A 24,316-nucleotide genomic window follows, 5' to 3' on the forward strand; every position below is an offset into this window, starting at 1 on the left:
ATGTACGTACATTATTCATTATTTTTAATAACTTATTATAAAGAATGTTATTAATTTTATAAATAATTTCTTCCAACAAACGCTTGAAATATGACGGACCCCTTTCGTCGTTGAAGTATTCAAAAGGACCCATACTCCAAAACCTACAAAAGAAAGCTCAACCCCCGTCCTGGACGAAAGAGCGCAGGAGAAAATTGTAAGTTAATTGAATTTTAAAAAAATTATATAAAGCTAGCTTATTATTATAATGATAATTTATTTCAAATGTGCAGGAGGAGATGGGGGAGGTAAGAAGCAATGAACCGGATATATCTGACTTCGACTTGACGGAGAGAGTGTTCGGACGCCAAAAGCATGGGGTAGTGATCGGTATGGGATCGGGCATCCGGCCAACACACTTTCGAGAGGATCATCGAAGTGACAACAATTCACAACGATCCACTAATCGGTTGTTTGAGGAGAATCAAAGATTGGCGATGAAAGTGGAGGAATTGGAAAAGAGGGATGAAGAAAGAACTTGAATGATTAATGAAATGCAAGCGGAAAACATAGAAATGAGGACAAGAATGGAGAACTTTGAAATGTTTATGAGGTAATATCAACCACCTCCCCCTCCCCCAATAGCTAATTCTAGTACGTTTTGATTGGTTGTTTCGACTGATAACAGGTGTATGAATGATTGAGTGCGTTTTAATTCGAATGATAACATGTTGTTTGGATGATTGGTTTGGTTTAGAATTTTGGAATGATAATGGTCATTTAGTTTATGAATGTTATTTGTATATATATTGGTTTGGCTGAGTAGGTTTTGGTTACGCACAAAACAATCGGCCTATTTTGTACATTTTGTAGGGAAAAAACGAAAGTTAAATGAAAAGCTTTCGATTTTTCTTGAAATGGAAAAAACCGAGAGTTTTTCATATACGTCTCTAGTTTATTTGAAAAGGAAAAACCGAGAGTTATATGGAAAGCTTTTGGTTTTCTTAAAATGGAAAAATTGAAAGTTTTTTATATACCTCTCGGGTTTATTTGAAAAGGAAAAACCGAGAGTTGTATGGAAATATTTCAGTTTTTCTTTAAAAGAAAAACCGAAAGTTTTTCATATACCTCTCGGGTTTATTTGAAAAGGAAAAACCGAGAGTTGTATGGAAATCTTTCAGTTTTTCTTTAACGGAAAAAACGAAAGTTTTTCATATACCTCTCAGGTTTATTTGAAAAGGAAAAATCAAGAGTTGTATCATGTATGAAAATCTTTTGGTTTTTCTCTAAAGGAAAAACCGAGAGTTAATTGGAAAGCTTTCAATTTTTCTTGAAAGGGAAAAACCGAGAGATTTCCATATACCTCTCGGGTTTTTTTTTGAAAAATAAAAACCAAAAGTTAATTGGTAAGCTTTTGATTTTTCTTGAAAGGGAAAAACCGAGAGATTTCCATATACCTCTCGGGTTTATTTTGAAAAATAAAAACCGAAAGTTAATTGGAAAGCTTTCGGTTTTTCTTGAAAGGGAAAAACCAAGAGATTTCCATATACCTCTCGGGTTTTTTTGAAAAATAAAAACCAAAAGTTAATTGGAAAGCTTTCGGTTTTTCTTGAAAGGGAAAAACCTAGAGTTATATGGAAAACTCTCGATTTTTCTCTTTCAAGAAAAACTAAAAGCTTTCCAATTAACTCTCGGTTTTTCTCTCGGATATCTAAACCGAAAAATCTATGTTATTTCTCGATAAACACCCAATTATATTTATCGAAAGTGTCAATACCAAGGAATGGCGAGAGTTACTCAAACCTTCGGTATTAGGTCATTACCGAGAGATATAGAATCATTACCGAGAATTTTTACTCTCGGTTTTGACCCCTTTTTCACCAATGTATTGACCTTATACTCCTCTTTCTATAAGAGTAAGTTTGGAATTATTATTATTTCACTAACTATCCCAACCCATGCCACTAAGTTTAAACTATTATTCAGAAATACACAATCCTACCATACACTTTTTTCTCAGTATGCCACTTATTTTTGAAGATTGTGTGGTCATAGTAGACACCCAAATGAGTCCACACCCCAGGGCCGGCCCTGGGTAAGCCCGATAAGCCCTCGGGCTAGGGCAGCCCACTCCCCAGGGCAGCCCATTAAATAAAATATATGAATATTTAAATAAATTTATGAATGTTTGGAACATTTTATGTTGTAGTTTAGTGGCTCAAGATTGAAACTTAAATTTTTCATTTGGTTATTTGTTCAAACCTCATCAAAAACAATTTTATTTTATCAATTTTTAATACTAGACCTAGGGCAGTAAAAAAAATAAACTTTTATTTCTATCGGGGCTAGGGAAGCCCAAAACTCGGGACCGGCTCTGAATTACACCCTTACTCACGTTGTTATAACAAATATTGACGAAAGACTCTTATCACTGAAATTTCCATTTTCCATTCTCCACGTCAAATAGTTGTAAGAATAACTTTGTTCTTTCTTTGTTTGATTCCCAATCCACAAGAGAAATGGGACATCCCAGACTGAAATTGTTAATCCGTGGCATTCTAATACAATTCAAGCAATCATAATTTTATATGAAATTGATGAATGTATCTAATAAATATCCTTGTATATATTTCATTGTTATTGTAAATATAATTTTGAGAAAATAGATACTAATCTAAATATAGTCAGATATAGTCTTTAATTAACAGTGAACTGTTAGACTATCAAATTAGTAGAAATTAAAATGATTAAGCTTTGTTAGGATGTCTAATATACATTCACCAAATAGCTTGTTGCTGCTTGCTTTATTGGAGGCAACACATGCTAGATTTTGGGCGACATAGCCGGAATATGTGAAGGTAACTCAAAGAACCATAATTGCAAATTTGATTAAAAGATTATATAGAATGTAAATTGTGGTTTATATTGGTAACGTTGACAAAGAAGAAGAAGACCCTAAGGGTACGTTTTGATGAGTGTAAATAGTATTGGAATTCCAATTTCAAATTTCAATTTTATGAGAATTGTTATTGAATTTCTATATTTGGGAAAATTATAGAATTATTCAATCCAAATTCCTATGTTTATAAAAAAGAATATAATAAAATTAATTTTAATATATATTATCTATTTTATTAAAATATTAGTTTGACTAATATAAGGTGTATTGGTGCTTTACATGGCCGGGAAAGTTAGCGAAAGAGGGAAGATGGGGTGGTTTCAACATACGTTGAATAAGAGTCGGCTCATTAAATATTATTGGACTTTGGCATGGCTAAGTATGGTGAAACTTGGGTTTATGTGGTGATGGCATTGTTGCATGCTTATCAGCAAGGTTTTGAAATACGCGGTTAGATCGGCGGTCTAACCGGTCTGACCATAAAACGGTGGAATAGGCGGTTCGGTTTTTGACTTATATACGCTAACCTTTCGAACCGGTCATAATCCGGTCCGACCGGAAAATATAACCGGAAAATTCCGGTTAGAAAGGTTACCCTGTTCTGATGGATATGTGAGGAGGGAGACTTCAGCTCCGATCTCAGCTCAAATCATTTTTCAGTAAGAGGATAAGATGTTTTCACTTCGTCTGATTAATCGATTCTATGTCGAAGGAATCCTTCGTCTGATCAGATCTGTTAAAATTTAGTTGATCTTTGTCATTCTCCATGTGCTCCTTCGTCTGATTTTATCTTTCCTCTGATAGATCTGTTAAGCTAAGATGGAGATTGAGCATAATCTTACCTTTTACGGAAAGATCTGACAATATAAAATCGTGAATTTTCGGCCTGAATATGATATTTAGAGAGAGACAACAATGGGAAAGATGATAAGACAATAAATTAAAGTTAAAAAAATATAATAATGAAGAACATTGGAGAAAGATGATAAGACAATAAATTAAAATTATAAAAATATAATAATGGAGACAACAGTGGAGTGGGGAAGATGAAAGACAATAAATAAAAATTAAAAAAATATAATAGTTAAAAAGTAAAAGTTTAATATTTTGCAATTATAATTTATTAGTATTACTTTTAAATAATTTTTATTTATTTATTGGTTCCGGTTCAACCACTGGTTCAACCGGTTGGACCGGTCAGACCGAAGTTCGCCTAAAAAACCGGGTTGATGACCGAAACGGTTTTTAAAACCATGCTTATCAGTAGCCAAGAATTGAGGAAGATCAAGAGACCCCTCAAGAGAACGAGAACGAGAATTGGGAACGAACGGGAACTCAGGATCCTTTTTAAGACGATGTTGAATGTTGTTGTTGTTAAGGAAAATATATAAAATATTGTTTTTTAGTTGTATTAGTTTTCATTATTGTGAGTTGTTTTAACTAATAATGTTTGTTTAACATTATTGTGTTAATTTAAGTTGTTTTAGAATGTGTTTGTAACAAATTTAAGCAGTTTTTAACATAAATAACAATGTTAACAAATGGGAACAAACAAATCACATTAAAAACAACTTAAATTTACACAACATTGTCAAATTGAATATTTAATTTAGTATATTTTGCAATGATGTGGAGACCGATCCATCATTTTTTTGGAAGGTGTTGTTTGTATTTAGATTTTTTTTTAACAGGACTACTATCTATTGGTACTCATTATACTAAAAAACATTAGTGGTTGTTGGGTAAATGTGGATGTAGGTGATTAGATACACGGTTTAAGATAATGATAATGTGTCTATTATTTTGTTGTGAATAATTTGGTTGTGAAGGAATAATCGAACATTTAATAACATCAATCACATGTGATAAATTAGAATGCTATCATCTTAACATTACCCGAGCTTCGACAGATTCAATCGGCTCAATCAAAAATCTAGTACACACTAATTTGAATGGTAGTTAATTCTTATATATTTATATAAATTTTCTTAAATGTGGTACACTATTTGTTTCATAATATATACCACTTTTATATTATATTTTCAAAATATGTATATTTAATTTATATGATAGATTATATATAAAATAAATTATTACATTTTAAATATAATAGCTGTCCCCCTCTAACCTAATCTTCATACAAAACAAACCAAGTATTGTTTATTAAAAATGGGGAGAGAATAAGGACACAAAGTGGCATAACATAACAACTGAAACTAAGAGAATCACAAACAAAACTAATACAAATTATAAAACAAACAAATTGAACATTCAAAAATAAATAAGAGTTTGTACAGATTTAACATTTAGATCTTCCTTAACAACAACAAAAACATTGAGCATCGTCTTGGAAAGGACCTTGGCTACCGTTTCCTCCCACATTCTCGTCTTCTTCCTCCTCCGGAGCCTCTTGATCTTCCTCAATTCTCGACTTCTGATACGCAAATAACAACGCCATCACCACATAAATCCCAAGATTCACTGCACTTAGCCATGCTGAAGTCAAATAATATTTATCGAGACGACTCTTATTCAAAGTATGTTGAAACCACCCTATCTTCCCTCCTTTTTCGCTAACCTTTCCAGCTACATAAACCGCCAACACACTCCCCATATGTCCCATCCCCAAAACCCCAAAAGCAAATTGAAGTATATGTCCTTGCATTGATGGCCCGACTTGATCCATTAAGAAATCACACAAGCTTGTTTCGAGTATCCCATCTACCGCCCCTAGAAGAACAAACTGTGGTAGTAGCCAGAATATTGACATGGGGATTTTGTCATCTGGCTTATCGATCAAACCGTGGCTAATCACAATGCCTAGCCGTCTAGCTTCAACTTTCGCTGCCACAACACAACAAATAACCGAAAATATCATTGAGATTGCGATACCAATTGGCGGAGCGTAATGTCTCGACCCTGATCCACCTAATTTGTTTGCGAGTTTGTTATATATATAGGTCTCCGAATTGAGTCTTTGCCGAGTCGTATATGACAAAGAGAAGTGTGGCTGGGATCGGGAGGCGACCAAGTTTTTCGTTTAGGTGGTTTGATTGGATTAGAAAATATGAGTTCCCAATGGCTGAAACCACACCACAAAAAATGAAGGTTATGCCTATTGGGATCAATCTTAGACACATCTTGATCTCTTCCACTTCTGTGACTCTACATAGTCTCCATTGTTGTTTTTGGCACAATTAGAATCCCACATCGAAAGATAATGGGAGTGAAAGAAGTTTTTAGTATATAAAAGAAACTATATTCACAATTAGCAGAAATCCCACATCGGAAGATGATGGGAGTTGGGGAAGTTTCTTAGTGTATAAAAGAAACTCTCCCCTCTTTGGTTTATTGCACCCAAATTTGTATCTCTTCTTCCTTATTAATTGATAGCCTTAGTGCTCGGAGACGTAGGCAATATTTTGGCCGAACTCCGTTATCAAATTCTGTTAGTGTTCATTCTTTTGTTTTCTTCTTTTGTGGTTCTGTCAGGGTTTTCCCCAACAAGTGGTATCAGAGCCGAAGGTTCGTCCTTGGCATGGTGGAGTCTTCAAAAGGGGCGTCAACTCCTTCGTCATCCTGGACGAGGACACCGATGTCGAATTTGAAGTTTGCGGTGGAGATCTTTGATGGAACTGGGCATTTCGGCATGTGGCAAGGTGAGGTTCTAGACTGTCTTTTTCAGTAGGGTCTAGATGTTGCTATTGAGGTCGGAAAGCCAGATGGTATAGAAGAAAAAGAGTGGAGTATCATGAATCGGTTGGCGTGCGGAACAATTCGGTCGTGCCTGTCCAGAGAGCAAAAGTATGCTGTGAAGAATGAAACTTCTGCACAGAAACTGTGGCAAGCATTGGAGGACAAGTTTCTGAAGAAGAGTGGTCAGAATAAGCTCCTTATGAAGAAGCGACGGTTCCGGTTTGAATACCAATCAGGTACTACGATGAATGAGCATATAACTAAGTTTAATCAGTTAGTAGCGGATTTGTTAAACCTTGACGTTAGGTTTGAGGATGAAGACTTGGCTTTGATGTTGCTATCGTCCCTTCCTGATGAATTTGAACACTTAGAAACAACGTTACTTCATGGGAAGGGAAATGTTTCTCTTGATGCTGTAAGTTCTGCTTTATATAGTCATGAATTGAGAAAGCAGGATAAAAGGAAAAGCAAAGTAGGTACAGCAGATGAAGCATTGATGGTTAGGGGCCGTCAGCAGAGCAAATCAAAAGGGAAAGGAAGAAGATCTGAAAGTAGAGTTGCCAAAGATGAATGTGCTTTCTGTCGTGAGAAAGGACATTGGAAGATTAACTGCCCAAAGTTGAAGAAGAAAGAGAAAGATTCTGAAGATGCGAATGTTGCAGAAAACAAAGGTGATGCAGATTCAGAATACTCTTTATCGATGTCACACACAACATCACATCCTGATGCGTGGATATTGGACTCAGCCTGCACTTATCATATGACACCAGTTCGAAAGTGGTTCTTTGACTTTAAGGAGCTAGATGGTGGAGTTGTTTACATGGGAGATGCTAATACATGTAAAATAAAGGGGATAGGTTCAATCAAGCTGAGGAATGATGACGGATCCACCAGAATTATTAGAGATGTTCGGTACATACCGAATATGAAAAAGAATCTCATTTCTTTGGGGGCCTTGGAGTCGAAAGGCCTACATGTGAAATTGAAAAATGGAGTTCTTAAGGTAATATCTGGAGCGCTAGTGATGTTGAAAGCTATCAGGAAGAGTAATAATTTGTATTATTATCAAGGTAGTACAGTTAATGGGACATCATGTGTATCAACTTCCGGGAGTAGTAAGGAATTAGAGGCAACAAAGTTATGGCATATGCGATTGGGGCACGCTGGTGAGAAATCTATGCAAACTCTTGTCAAGCAAGGATTATTGAAAGGTACAAAAGTTTGTAAGTTAGATTTTTGTGAACATTGTATTCTGGGAAAACAAAGGCGAGTAAAATTTGGCACTGCTATGCATAATACTAAGGGCATTTTGGATTATGTGCACTCAGATGTCTGGGGACCTGCCAAGACTCCTTCTCTTGGAGGTAGACATTATTTTGTTACTTTTATTGATGATTTTTCCAGAAGAGTTTGGGTGTTTACTATGAAGAACAAAGGTGAAGTGTTTGAGATTTTTCTTAAATGGAAAACTCAAGTTGAAGACGAGACAGGAAGAAAGATCAAAGTTCTCCGGACTGATAACGGTGGAGAATACAAGAATGATCCATTCCAGAAGTTATGCCAAGAGTGTGGCATAGTTCGACACTTCACAGTTAGAAAAACACCACAGCAGAATGGAGTATCGGAACGTATGAACAGGACATTGGTGGAGAAAGTTCAATGTATGTTGTCTAATGCTGGGTTAAACAGGAAATTTTGGGCAGAAGCTGTGTCATACGCTCAACATTTGGTAAATCGCCTACCATCATCTGCACTTGGTGGCAAGACTCCATTAGAGGTATGGTCTGGAAAACCTGCAACTGATTATGATTGTTTGCATATTTTTGGTTCTATTGCATATTATCATGGAGTTGAATCAAATTTGGATCCACGAGGAAAGAAGGCTCTTTTTATGGGATTTACTACAGGAGTTAAAGAGTATCGCCTCTGGTGTTTGGATGCAAAGAAAACCATTATCAGAAGAGATGTTACTTTTGATGATTATTCAATGTTGAATAAGGTAACACCAGACAAGATTGATTGTACTCCGCAACAGGTGGAGTTTGAGCAGATAAAGATAAGTCCAACTAGAAGTGACTCTCCGACGACAGACGAAGAGTTAAATGAGGAAGAGGTTCTGACCCAAGAACCTTCAGAACAAAGTGAATCAATTGCTGTGAATAGGCCAAGACGAGTTATTCAAAAACCAGGTCGGTTTGTTGACATGGCGGCCTATGCACTTCTAGTCGTAGATGATGTTCCATCCACTTTTCCAGATGTCAGTCGAAGTACTGAAAATGGAAAAAGGAGAGGTGTTATGGAAGATGAGATGCAATCTATTCAGAAGAATGAGACATGCAAGTTGACGCATCTACGAAAAGGGAAGAAGGCTATTGGTGGTAAATGGATCTTTGCTAAGAAAGAAGGATTTCCTGAAAAATTTAATGTTCGCTACAAGGAAAAATTGGTAGTTAAAGACTACGCTCAAAAGGAAGGAGGTGATTATAATGAGGTACTTTCTCCTGTTGTTAAACACTCTTCCATTAGAATTTTGTTGGCCTTGGTAGCGCAGATGAATTTGGAGCTAGCTCAACCAGATGTGAAGACCGCAGACATACACAGTCATTTGAATGAGGAAATCTACATTTATCAACCAGATGGATTCAATGTTGCTGATAAAGAAAATTGGGTTTGCAAGTTGAACAGATCATTGTTCAGGTTGAAGCAATCGTCGAGACAATGGTACAAGCGACTTGACAAGTTTATGATGGAGCACAAGTACACAAGAAGCAGATTCAGTTCATGTGTGTATTTGCGCAAATTGCAAGATGAGTCTTACATCTATCTACTCTTGTACGTTGATGATATGTTGATAGCATCAAAAAGCCAATATGAAGTTGACAAGTTGAAGGTTCAATTGGGTAAAGAGTTCGAGATGAAAGACATGGGGAAAACCAAATCTAATTGTTTAGATTTGGTAAACATCTTCCGCGTTTGAGTCGGCGCTGAAGAGCGCCAATTGGAAGCACTGAAGGACTATTTTTAATATTGAAGAATTAGTATTTGGATATTGTGCCAAGGTGGAGATTTGTTGTTTTTGGCACAATTAGAATCCCACATCGGAAGATAATGGGAGTGAAAGAAGTTTCTTAGTATATAAAAGAAACTATATTCACAATTAGCAGAAATCCCACATCGGAAGATGATGGGAGTTGGGGAAGTTTCTTAGTGTATAAAAGAAACTCTCCCCTCTTTGGTTTATTGCACCCAAATTTGTATCTCTTCTTCCTTATTAATTGATAGCCTTAGTGCTCGGAGACGTAGGCAACATTTTGGCCGAACTCCGTTATCAAATTCTGTTAGTGTTCATTCTTTTGTTTTCTTCTTTTGTGGTTCTGTCAGGGTTTTCCCCCACATCCATCTATTCTTTGCTTGTTCTTCTGTTGATATTCTTGGCAATATGATTGCAGCCTTGTCTAAACACCTAAAAGAAAAAACAAATAAAAAGTATTAATTAGGTACATATTAGAACCATTTTGACAAGGAATGGGATCCAAATGGTATGTTTAAAGTCAAAGAGCTTTAAAGCTCAAGTTTGATAACAAAAATTTTGCCTTAAATGATAACAAATAGTTGTTTTATAAGAACAAATTTGTTTTCAAAATAACATAATATAAGTCAAAGATTATTATGTCTAATTAACCCATAATCTACACATGCAAAATGAAGAAGATGGCCAAAGTTGACCAATTAGCAACATATTTATGGCAATAAGATTGTCACCACTCTTCATTGACAAATACTTAAAAAGAAAACACAAGAAGAATGATAAATCATTTTCAACCCTTATATCCATTTTAGGTTGTTTTTTTTTCCAATATAATTGTGAGCATGTTTTGTATGCGATTTTGTCATATATCAAAAGATAAAAATATTATCAAAAAATCATTCATCTAAATAATTTTATGTAGCACAATAAAAAAAATGGTAAAAAAATAACTTTTTTTCTCAAAAAAAGACTAATAACTAAAATATATCATGATTTCTAACAAATAATATTTATTAATTTTTTTTGAAATAGTTCATGTAATATTATAAAATGAGAGTTTGTAAATGAATATTGAATTTCAATTTTTGTAGATGATTTTTTGTATTGGGTACCAAACCAATTCCGACCTACCCGAAATCGAACCGATGGGTTTGGTTCTTTCGGGTATCCGAACCTTCGGGACACAACTGCCCCTGCCTAGTATTCAAGCCTCAAACTCTAATTTATGCATGGTGAAATACTTTTTAGATCATTAATAAGAGACAAACCTGAGACTACGGCTATGAGGAATCAATTGATGTTCATCAAGATCAGGTATCTCGTATAAATCCTTAACATTCTTGGGTCGTCTATAAAAAATCTTAGAAACAGCAGCATAGAACACTCTAAAAAAAGTTGTCAAAGGACTTCCTTGAGGTCCAATATAGTTATACGAACACGAACCAACAAAGAACACTAATGTACCCACCACCGTACACAACGCAGACAACCCGAACCGAAACGACCAAGCCTTCACGTACGATATCGCAATAATCGACCCAAATGGAACAAGTATCGCCAAGTACGAGAATAAAAACATGATACAAATCGATTTACCGGTCATGTTTTCAAGCATGTCTTCAGTGAATTGTGCGGCCGTAAAAGGACCCAAAGAAACCAAATGACCGGAAAGACCAATAGCTATCAAAGCTAGACCGGCATAGAATAGAACTCTTTGTTCATCTCCTATACATTCGGGCAGATATTCGCCGCAAAGACCGTGGGATTTACCCAGAATTGGGGGAGTTGACATCCATAAAAAACCCATACCAAGACTGTAAGATATGCTTGAAAGAAGTAAGATTAAGTAACTTCCCATGAATGCGTCCACCAAATATTCCATAGGTAAAAGCATCATGGTCCATGCTCCGGTGAAGATGTTTACGATTGCGGCGGCGTGAGTGAACCCGAGTTTCCATACATTTGTTAAGTAAAACATCATCATCCACATCACATATAACGCTAGTAAGTCGGCCCACATCAGTACTGTAAATCAAACACAGAATCAAATCAGTTTTATACAAAAACAAACAGAAGAATGTGAGTAAATTACCTATTAGTTTAGGAAAGAACGTCATCTTGAAGAATGAGAATGATAACTATGATGAGAAGAGAATGTAGAGAGTTGATGTATTTATAGATTATACTTCAGTAATTGATTATATGAGATAGTTGAATACGAAGAATGAATTCCGCGTTTGGTAGATAGTTGACATTATTATAAGTTATAGCACATCTAACATCTAGCTTAACTAATAAATTAATACATATGCTATTGAACTTTTTTTATTTAATAAATATTTCTTTAAACTATTTAAAAAAAATTACTCATCAAATATTTAAATTCCAGTACCAAATGACCATCGAATGAGAATTCATATTTTATATATATTAAATAAAATATTTGTCTATTGTAGTTATTAGGCTATTTTCATAATGAACATTTTCCTCACTGGGACATAGCGGACACCACACGACCGGCACAACGATACGATAGGCACAGACAAAAAGACACGATCAGCACGGACGATACGATTTTGTTCTGCACCGTAAGTCATCAAATCGGTCTCGGAATCACCATTAATCAAAGGAGGCGCGACCGGCACAAGCGTTACGGCACGATCAGCACGGGCGACCCGTTATTAACTTGCGTCGTTCATTAAGTGTTGCTAGTCTAGAATTTCTTGTGTATTTGTAAACGCCGCTGGAATTTGCCATCGATTGCGGTTTATCTGTGATCATCTCTTGGGGTTTTACAATTACTCTATTCTATTACTCTGTTTATGCCATTATGGGAAAAGGAAGAACAAAAGTAATACATCTAAAGAAGTCAGTGAGTTTATGCTAGAAGGAATTAAGGAAACATCAATAAAAGAAATTTAAAAAATTGTTGAAGAAGTTAGTAAAGAACAGTAGGATAACAACACAAGTAAGCAATGAAAAATTTCTTGAAAAAAATAATACAGGAAAACAGGGGGATAATAAAGTAGTTTGGAAGATACGCTATAATGAAAGAGTTAATCTATTTGGGCTTAAGAATAAGATTACTAATCTCCTTATGCAATCAAAATGAGAGAAATTGTCATTAATAAGGGCAAAACACAACAGATTACAATTTAACTCAACATCCACTATCTTCAAGACTGTAATCTGTTGAAAAAATAAGAATATGAAAAAATTGTTCAATGGTCAGCTGCTACAATGAAGAAATTGATGAAGGCTCTCAAATCTAAGTCATTTACTATCAGGAGAACTCGACATGGAGAACTAATGAAGTCTAGAAGAAGAACAATGCAAAAAAGTCAAAAGATCATGCCTATAAAAGGAAAATCTACTTGGGCAATACACAGATAAAAGTGGAGGTACTGAATTTTTCATTTGAATTTAAATTTCCTATTGAAGTAGAGGAAATTGTATAAATGAATGGGAAAATATAGTTGTGGGAAACTATATAGGAAAAAAAATAGTATCCTTACCAATTAAAAATATGCATTTTTGAAGCAATGGGAAGGAAAGGGCTGGATAAGATTTCAACAAATGTCCATGATCTATATTTCCTTAAATTCAAGAAGGGATCTAATCTGAAGGAAAATCTAGGAAATGGGCATACATATATAGGATACAATTGTATAAAGTTGAAAAATGGTCTAAAGACTTGAACCTGTTGAGTAAACCAAAAGATACGGCACAAATATGGTTCAAGCTTTAGAATATACCTGCACATATGTACAATTCTGAATCCATTAGTCACTTTGCAGGTTTATTGAGCAGACCATTATACATGGACTCAATTAATAAAGAAGGAGAGCACCTATCATTTTCTAGAATTAGCATTGTGGTGCATCCTAGAAGCACACTACCAAAAAGTATGAAAGTAGTAGACAAAAAAGAAAAACATACTGTCATAAAAATCACTTATGAGTGGAGACAGACAGATTCCCTTTTTGTAATACCTTCCAACATTTAAGCCCAAAATGTGATTTGGCTAAGGAAGAGGATAAAATAATTCACAAAAGTCAGAAAGTAAAGATGCATAAAAATGAAACATATGTACCTATAATCAAAGAGGAAATGTGTTTAAAAAACATGAAACAAAAGATAAAGAAAATTTTGTACAAGAAAAAGTAGTACGGAAAAGGAGGTGGAACCTTAGCCTAATCATGTTGAAGATATAGTTGAGGAATCGCAATCAAATCAAGCTGAAGTGGTTTCTGATTAAAATAGAGAGGAATATACTCAGACTAATCAAGAGAAATAAGAGAATTTAAAGGTTGATATAGAGGAATCCAAAGTTGTTGAGGAATCCAAAGTTGCTGAGGATTCCAAAGCTGAAGTTGAAGGACGGTGATTTAGAAATTCAAGCTGAGAACAACAAGGTGAAGAGCCCAGTAATCCTGAAAATTAATTTTTTTTCTATCAAATCGGAACGGGTTCTTATATATCTAGATACTATTAGGGAAGAATGTCAATTTTATCATCGAACTATAACGGAATATTTACGTATATCACTAAACTAATTTTTGTTCGTTCATATCATTTATCTATATCACTAGTTAACAAAAACATCTAAGTCCGTTAAGTTTTCCGTTAAATGATGACATATGTCATTTTTTATATATTATATTTTTATTTTTATTCATAATTTTTAAATAATAAAACTTTTATATTTTCAGATACATTAATCAAATAATTTAGACATTTTAAGAGACACTTAATTCACTTTTTTTTTTAATTAATATATTTTCAACATTTATTTTTATTAACGAATTTTATTATTTAGAAATGTTAATAAAAATAAATGTTGAAAATATATTAATTAAAAAAAGTGAATTATTGTTAATGTTTCTCAAAATGTATAATTTGTTTGATTAATACCTTTGAAAATGTAAATTAAGTTTTATTATTTAGAAATAGTGAATAAAAATAAATATATAATATATATTAATTTAAAAAAAATGACATGTCAATCACACGTGTCATCATTTAACGGAAACTTAACGGGTTTGGATGTTTTTGTCTAGCAGTGATATAGATGAACATTAAACTCAACTACAGTGGTATGAACGAACAAAAATTAGTTTAGTGATATACGTGAATATTCTGTTATAGTTCGATGATAAAATTGACATTCTTCCCGATACTATTATCTTATTATGAAAGTATAAATTACCTTTCAATACAAATTTAGGTAAAACCGATAAAATGTGAATTTCATTATGGTATATCTAAAATGATGTGATAAATAATTTGTGAATGTATTTTTAATTATGTTTAATAGGGGCTGGTTCTATATATATTTAATTTGAGTTTGAAATTATCAAATTTGAGTCAAATTCGAATATGTTAGGCAATATTTCGGGCTGAACTAAAATATTTGAATCTAAAATATTTTCTTTCGACGCTTGTGAATTTTTATTTAATATTAAACTATATATATATAGTTTAATTCAAATATTTTCAAATTTGAGCTAGTTTTAATATTTCTAATCGAACTTGAACTTGAATTTGAATTATTTTGAGTTATGATTCGATATTGTTTGAATCAATATTCGAACAATTCAAATCAACTCGATTTTGAACTTTATTTCGAGTTTGAGCCAAATTTTGAAGTTTCAAACTTCAAATCGAATTCGAATATTTTTCAAAATTTTCAAATTCGAACTCGAATATTATTTTTTTTATATTATTCGATTCAATTTGGTTCGTTTCTAGACTAATATTTAGAATGAACATTATTGTTGAATGACATATATATGTTTAAATATATATATATATATATATATTTTTATTTTAAAATCTTAATATAAATATATTTTATTGTGGCTTAATTATGATATACATATATATATATATATATATATATATATATATATATATATATATATATATATATATATATATATTATTGAAATCCCTGAAATAACGAACCCTATTTCCAAATCTACAATATTCCAAGAGTTGGTTTGAGTTTGAGGTTTTGGCTCATAATTAATTATACATAAATGAAAAATGTTGGTCTTTTATATATATATATATATATATATATAAGAACCTTAAAATTCTCCACCCCTATATTCTAGAGTTGTTTTTTTTTTGCAATTTGCAATAATTAATTATAAATAGATGAAAAATGATTCATCTTACATAAATATTTTATATGTATAACTTCAAATCTGTCACCCCCACCCTCAAACACTAAGAATTAAGAAAAGTTTGAATGCATAGATAGGGGTGTTAATCGGTTCGGTTTTTGGGTTCTTCGAATTTTCGGTTCGGGTTCTTCGAATTTTTATTTTTTTAAGTAAATTCGAAAACCGAACCGATTTGAATAAATTCGAATTCGGTTTATTCGAATTCGGTGAATTCGAATTCGGTTTATTCGAATTCGGTCGGATATTCGGTTTAGACCAAATAAAGAACATCCCATACTTATAATTTTTTTTAAAAGAGTTAACAAAATAAATAAGTTGTTAAAGAGATCTTATCTACTTAAATTATAAAAAAATATAAATCATGCAAAGCTGCAAACTTAGCTTAGTGATTAACGCCAATATATATTCGACAATTGAACGACGAAAGTAAAACAGTGTCGAGGACAACAATATATGACGGTTGAGAGATGTGGACAGCTAGAGAAAGGGGAAAATGAATGAGGAATTATGAATTTAATTTAGAGATTTAGTAAGAGGCCATGATAATTTAATATATAATATATAATAAGTTATATAATAAAAATAAATAATAATAATGAATAATAAAAATGAATTCGGTTTTCGGTTTGGTTTTCGAGTTGAAACCTAAACTCGAAAACCAAACCGAAAACCGTATTTGAATTCGAATCGGTTTAAAATTCGATTCAAAAACCGAAAATATAATTCGAATTCGGTTTATTCGAATTCGAAGAATTCGAATTCGGTCGGATATTCTGTTCAGACCAAATATTGAACACCCCTATGCTTAGATGTGCCTTCTTCTATGCTAAGTTTCTTCATTTTAGGTATTTTGTTATTTATTTAACTTTTTTTTTAATGTTATTGATAAATATAAATGATATAAATAAGAGTTTTTTAAATTTTATTTCTTTTGTAATTCTACAAATTTCTTGTCTTATATATTCTCTTCATTCGGTGGAATATTAGTTATATATATGATGCAGGGAGTTGATGTTTAATATCTTACTTGAATTAAAAAGCTAATATAGATATTTTTTAATAAAAAAATTAATCCATTCTTAGTTTATAAATAATGAAAGGTATATTAATGACTTTATTAAATTATATATATATATATATATATATATATATATAATTCATAGGACCATTCTTGTTCTTCCTTGCTAAATTTCTACTGCCAACGAATCTCTTCTGACTAACTAATTCATTAAATAATGTGTACACCTATATAAAAATGAACCATAGTAAAGATAGTCATGGAGGCTAACTTGAGAACTTTCTTAATAAAAAATAAGAATTAGAAGAGTATTTAAATAGAATTAAGGTTTGGACATAATTACAACCAAGGCACAAACAATAACATAATATATGACAAACACCAACATTATATTAGATTTATACTGAAAATATAGATAATATGAATCAATCAGTATTTAACAAAATAACTTTAATGTCAAACATAACATCGAAAACATCTATGAAACTCTCTTTAATACCATGAAAATTTGTATGTAAATAGAGAGATTAACAAGATTGAATAAAAACTAATGGAGGCTAGGCCAGGGGCGGATCATGTAAAAAGCTACCTATGATGTAGCCCGGGTAGCTTAAAATACTTGGTATGTATTTTACAATAACGACGGTATTTCCCCGTTGTTATTGATATATTTCCCGTAGCTAAAAGATAGAATTCACATTAAAATTTGATATTATTAGCAAACTAGCCCAAGTAGATTTTGTATAAAAAAATTAGTCCGGGTTGATTTTAAATCCTGGCTCCGTCCCTGGGCTAGGCTAACTTCAGAGCTTCTTCGACTTGATAAAAAAAAAGGAGGGGGGTCACATATTCTAACAAATTTTAGATATACCCAGTTCAAACATGTTTTAAAAATTGGAGGATTATGTGAAATAGAATCGTGTTAATTTCTTATAATGAATAAACTCAAGTTTCTTTTTTAAAATAAAGTTTGAGCATGTTTTAACTTCTTAAGTAGTAGTTCAGAGGTTATTCACTGTGAACAAGAGCCCTTATTTGAAATTATTGTTCCAAAAAAAAAAATTAGAGTTGGTTTGCGTTCTAGTTAACGAGATAATTAATTTCACGATAACTAAATTAAACATTGAATTCAGAGTTGAAAATGCAAGGAAATATATCAGCTATAATTATAAAGGCATGCTTAGAGCCTTAGCTTATTATTCCGGCCATAATTAGTTAAATACATATAATAAACACCCTCTTGCAAATTCTTAAAACCACAATTAGGCTTCACTAGTTATGTATTTTAGTTAAGTTAATCAGCTTACATGAGCTATGTAGACTGCAATATTAATTTCCCAGAAGCTGGCATTATTCTGTCTATTTCCCTTGGAAATTGAAACTATTGTATAAGATTTAGTTACATGAAATTAATTTAATGTTTAAAAATGATTTGATACAGAAGTTTTGTATAGGTGGCTTATATACATATACATTTTAATTAAGTTTAGTTTACTGAGTTGAGTATAAAGTATTACTTAATGTATTACTCTATAAATATAATTTAACATGAGAGTGAGATTAAAATAATTGACGACACTCCTGAGGACGTAGATATTTTAACCGAATCTCATTATTTATTTTGTTTTCTCCATTTTTATTAGTTTACATGGTTACTCGAATCAACTATTGGTATCGGAGTTTTGTTGAGATTTAACCTAAACTATTTAGAGAGGAAGAGACTTTGTTTTGTGTTCGGGTTTTGATTTCTATAACTGATTGGCAACGGTGGTAGAGAATAAATAGGGAAGTTTTCTTGACTAGCGAAACTTTCCGACGATTACGTATTTCAGTAGCGGTAACAAAAAGTAGGTTTCTCGATTAGTCAGGTGAAAAACTAAAAACAGTGTTTGATTTTTTTTTGCTCGGAAAAATTTGGAGAGAAGAAAGTTTTCAAATCAAGTTTTCAATCGGTAGAAGAACATAAGTCTGAAGAATATTTTTATTGACTTGTTAAAATAGAGAGAAGAATGAAGATTGAAGCAACCAACAACCTGATTACTAACCTGATTACTAAGAAGAAAGAAATCAAAGGGCTTCCTTGATTTATGTCTTATTTGTTTGTCAAAATTAAGTTAAAGGCTTATTTGTTTCTAGATTTCAACCAGTTTGATTTGTGTTGGATCTTCTTTGGTTTGTCATTCAAAGTGAATATTTTTTTTTGGTAATTAAAGTAGAACTAATACGTCACCTCACAATCATGGTCCCCCGTTTAAACTCAAAGCGCTTCTAGATGGAATCGAACCCGTGACCTTTTGGTCTCTTAAGCCGACTCTTATCACTGGGTTATCTTGGTGGGATAAAATGTTGGGTTAATCATATAGCCTGCAAACATAATTAACCATTTATCTAGGCACGAAACTTGTCTCTTGACGGACTCGAACCCATGAGCTCTTAAGGAGTCTAGGAATATTCACATCTTGTTGACTCTAGGCTAGAAGAGAAGATTCAAAGTGAATATTTGAGCGTGTTGAAATGACTTCTTCTAGTGTCAGATTTGAAGTTAGAAAGTTTAATGGAACAAATAATTTCAGTACGAGAGTTAAGGATTGGTTGGCGCAACAAGGAATAATGAAAACTCTGCGTGCTCAATAGCTAACATGAATGATGACAAAGATTGTGAAGATTTGCAACAACGGCATCGAAGATCATACGACTTTGGCTCACAGATGAAATTTATGTGTAGAATTTAGAAAAATAAAACTATAGTTTATTAATTAAAATATACTTTATAAGTGAAGGATTTTCCGTTTAATCTCTCCTCAAACTGTTTCACATCTCATACATACCACATATGTTTCTTCCTTTTTATATTTTTTTGCTAAGTGAAAAAAATCAATGTTATATTATTACTGTATCATTACCATCGATAATAACTTTTAATGATGTGAGAAATAGCATTAGCAAGATAAGTATTGAAGATAACATTAATCTAGTTTATTATTATACATTTAAAGTATTGAAGATAAATTTATAGAAGTTTAGTTTCTATTTCAATTTAGTCATTATCGAACCTAAGGATTGGAGTTCCCTAAGCAAAAAAAAATTATTCTTATTTTTTAATTAAAATACTTATATACTATTACGTAAATATAATAAGTTTATATTATTTTAATCAAAAGCAATCTAGTTTAGTTAGTTAATTAACATGATAACACATATAATGATTTATGGATCAAACCTCATTAGTGTTAATTCTTTTTATTTTTCTGATTTTAGATGTAGTGTGGAATGGGCCGCCGCCTAACTCGTCTTACCAAGGGCCGACCATGAATATAGTACCTATTTGTTTTGCATCTTTATAGTGAAATCGTGATAACATGCAACAAAATCTTAAAAACTCGACTCCTTCATTCTCTTTGAGAAAGGAGTACTATTGTTTCATTTTTGTTTGACTTATGTTTTCTTCTAGCTAAACACCATGACTAACTTTTCTAGGTAAGCTTATTTCTAGACTGAAAATCTTTTCGACATTGGTTGTGCTTCACCGTGTATGTGTTGGAAATAACTAATTCCATTATTTAAATGGAAGTGATATTTGGGCAATTGAAATTCACACCAAATTCAAATGTGAATTAATGGTAAAATTTAATCCAAATGAAATTCACATAAATTCAAATGTGAATTTATTGTGAAATTTAATTCAAATGAAATTCACACCAAATTCAAATGTGAATTAATGTGAAATTAATTCAACTGAAATTCACACCAAATTCAAAAGTGAATTAAGATCAAATTAATTCAAATGAAATTTATATCAAATTCAATGTGAATTAAGGTGAAATTTAATCCAAATGAAAATGAATTTTGTTAATTGTTACAATTAACATTAATGTATTGAATGATGCAATTAACAAATGGTGTTAATTGCTATTGTAACTACAAAATACTTATTGTTGGATGTAATTTGTAAGGATGATGAAAATGCAATCAAGGATAACCATTGGATGGATGAATGATGGATTGGTGGTCGTTGGATTAAAGAATTGATTATGAGTTTAATTTTCAACTATAAATATTCATTCACCTTCTCCACACATTATCTTGTCACTTCTCACTCTAGAATTCTAAAAGTCTTTTTTGTTCTTTATGAGTGTTCTTTATGAGTGTTCTTTGAGTTTCTTGACTCGACCATTTCTGTGCGAAATCTGATGATTGTGATTCATGTACTTTTGTCTAGTTTGTTGTTGTAGTGGTTTTCTGTGTTAAATCATTGTACGTTTCGTTATACCCTAGGAAGCAGCCACCGACGAAACTCTCCAGCACAAACGGGAGATGGTGAAACTGTTTTAAGAGAACTGTGATTTCACAGGCTTCGGAGCAAACGAGAAGACATTTCTTCATCTCATTAAATAATCTATTGTATCTGTTCTATTATCACTTTATTTTATTCATATAATATTTTCGTTTAACTTTTATGAGATAAGATTACCAACAATCTTAAAATAGTTTCATATTATTTATATCAGATTTTTACACGTTTCTGGTTTTGTTTCAGAAATGACTATCGAAATATGTACTTCCAACATGAGGATGCTGGTTCCTGCTAACCATCTGGATAAGCCATAAAAGTTTGATGACTCAAACTTTAAGAGATGGCAACAGAAGATGTTCTTCTACCTCACGACCTTGAGTCTCACACGATTCCTCACGGAGGATCCTCCCACTCCTAAAATCGATGACACATATGTGGCTTCATCATCGAATGCAAACGCGTATTCGAAAGTTGATGTGCAAGCGACTTTGGCATTTGATGTTTGGCACCATTTAGATTTCTTATGTAGAAATTACATATTGAATGGTTTGTCATATTCATTGTGCAATGTGTACAATGAAAAGAATATAGCCAAAGAATTATGGAATCTCTTGAACGTAAATACAAAATTGAAGATGGGGTGCAAAAACGTTTATGATCGGTTGATTTTTGGACTACAAAATGGTAGATTCAAGACCGGTCATTAAAAAAATTCAAGAGATCCAAGTTACTTTACACGAAACATGAATTTCGGAGAAAATTTCCATGTGGCTATTATTGAGAAGCTACCACCGTCTTGGAACGATTTCAAAACTACCTTAAGCACAAGCAAAAGGAGTTGAACATAGAAGAATTAGTGATTCGTCTACGCATTGAAGAGGAAAATAAAAGCGCCTCAAAGAAATACTTTAGTCAACATGTGACTAAAGCAAATGTGGTTGAGCATGGTAAAGACAAGAAAAAACAAAATTCTTTTGTCAAAAACCGAAACCTTAATTATAAAGGAGGAATTTTTGTAAGAAGTTTACGGGCAAGTGTTTCAATTGCAATGGCATGGGCCATAGATTTTTCGATTGCAAAAGGCCGAGAAGAGTTTAGGAGGCTAACTAAACTCAAGGATTATCGGACATGGATCTATGTGTGATGATATCTGAGGTCTAATCCACGAGAATGGTGAGTTGACACAGGAGCTACAAGACATATTTTCTCAAACAAAGAAGTATTTTCAAGTCTCGAAGAAGTGAAGAATGGTGAAAAGTTGTTCATGGAGAATTCTGTCACTTCCGACATACGAGGTGAAGGAAAAGTGATGTTAAGGTTCTTTAAGGAAATATTTAACTTTGACTAATGTGTTGTATGTTCCGAAGATTTGAAATTTTTTGATATCCGGATCTCTTTTAAGTAAGTATGGTTTTAGACTTGTGATTGAGTTGAATAAAATTGTTTTATCCAAATGTGGATTGATTGTAGGTAGAGGTTATGTTACTGGTGAATTTTTTAAGCTCAATATAATGGAAGTTAATTCAAGTATAAATGAAAAGAATAACTCTTCTATTTATTTTTTGGAGTCTTCCATGCCATAAAATGGAATTCCATTTTATGGCATGGTAGACTAGGTCATATTAATTATGATCGATGCATCGATTAATAAAACTGAAGAATATACCTACATTCGAAATAAATAAGAAACACAAGTGTGAAATTTGTGTTGAAGAAAAATTGACGAGATCATCCTTTTGAAACGTTGAAAAAATTAATAGACCGCTTGATTTAATTCATATAGATGTGTGATTTAAAAAGAACATCAACACGTGGTAGAGACAAATACTTCATTACTTTTATTCATGATAACACAAAATATTGTTATGTGTTTATTCTTAAAAGTAAAGATGAAGCCATAGAGAAATTTTCTCTCAATAAAAATGAGGTTGAAAACCAACTTGGTAAAAATATCAAAGTGTTAAGAAGTGATAGAGGAGGTGAATATGAATTACCTTTTGCCGAGCTATGTGCTCAACATGGTATAATCCATGAGACGATATCACCTCATTCTCCTCAACAAAATGGTACGAGTGAGAGGGAAAATAGAACATTAAATGAAATTATGAATTCACTTCTATTAAGTTCTGGTCTACCACTAAACATGTGAGGAAAAACTATTTTGACGGTTAATTACCTTTTAAATAAGGTTCCACAAAAGAAGTTAGATAATAGTTCATATGAGTTATGGAATGAAAAAAAACTATCATATGAATACTTAGGAATGTGGGGGTGTCTAGCTAAGGTAGATGTACCATTACCTAAAAAGGTAAAAATTGAATAAAAAACTGTTGATTGTATATTTATTTGATATGCACATAACAATACTTATCGTTTTCTTGTGTTTAAATCGGACATTCCGGATATTCATAAGAATATGATATTGGAATCGAAAAATGCATCGTTCTTTGAACATGTACATCCATATAAGTTTAATGAAGAATAGCGTTCTCCAAAAAGATTTCTTGAGCTATATGAACAAGAAAAGGCGAATGAAGTTGAGGTTGAACTTATTAGATGAAGTAAACGAGCTAGAATAGAAAAATCATTCGGTCCAAATTTTATTACTTTCATGATGAAAAGTGAACCTCAAACGTATAATGAGGCAATTACCTCGTCTAAAGGGCCTCAATGGAAAGAGACAATTAATAGTGAGATAGATTCTATCTTGTAAAAACATACATGGGAACTAGTGGATCTTCCTTTGGGAAATAAACCACTAGGTTGCCGATAAATTTTCAAAAGAAAAATGAAAGTTATGGATCAATTGATAAATATGAGGAAAGACTGGTGGTAAAAAGATATCGCCAACGAGAAGGTCTTGATTATTTTGATACATATTATCCGGTTAGAAGAATAACTTCTATTCGGATGATTCTTTCGATTGCTTCTTTGTGCAATCTAGAAGTTCATCAAATGGACGTAAAAATAGATTTCTTAAATGGAGACTTGGAAGAAGATATTTACATAGATCAACCTCAAGAGTTTTTTTTCTTAAAGGCAAGAAAATAAAGTTTGTAAATTGGTTAAGTCTTTGTATCGCTTAAAACAAGATCCAAAACAATGTCATGAGAAATATACAACTTAAATTATAGTGATCGAGTGACAGCTCATACATACATTTTGAAAAAGTGTCCCGAAGCATAACCTTTTTACATGTTAGATTCAATAT

General features: G+C 32.5%; 1 protein-coding gene across 1 annotated transcript; it reads right to left on the bottom strand.

Moving 5' to 3' along the window:
• Positions 1 to 5,195: 5,195 nt before the first annotated feature.
• Positions 5,196 to 11,719, bottom strand: LOC124913043 (protein NRT1/ PTR FAMILY 5.5-like). Its single transcript, XM_047453668.1, has 4 exons — positions 11,695 to 11,719; positions 10,871 to 11,627; positions 5,860 to 5,960; positions 5,196 to 5,722 (listed from the first exon to the last, which is right to left on the bottom strand). Exons 1-4 carry the CDS (start codon positions 11,717 to 11,719, stop codon positions 5,196 to 5,198), a joined length of 1,410 nt encoding a protein of 469 aa, XP_047309624.1.
• Positions 11,720 to 24,316: the final 12,597 nt, after the last annotated feature.

The sequence above is a fragment of the Impatiens glandulifera genome, chromosome 8 (assembly GCF_907164915.1).
Source record: "Impatiens glandulifera chromosome 8, dImpGla2.1, whole genome shotgun sequence".
Lineage (NCBI taxonomy): Eukaryota > Viridiplantae > Streptophyta > Magnoliopsida > Ericales > Balsaminaceae > Impatiens > Impatiens glandulifera.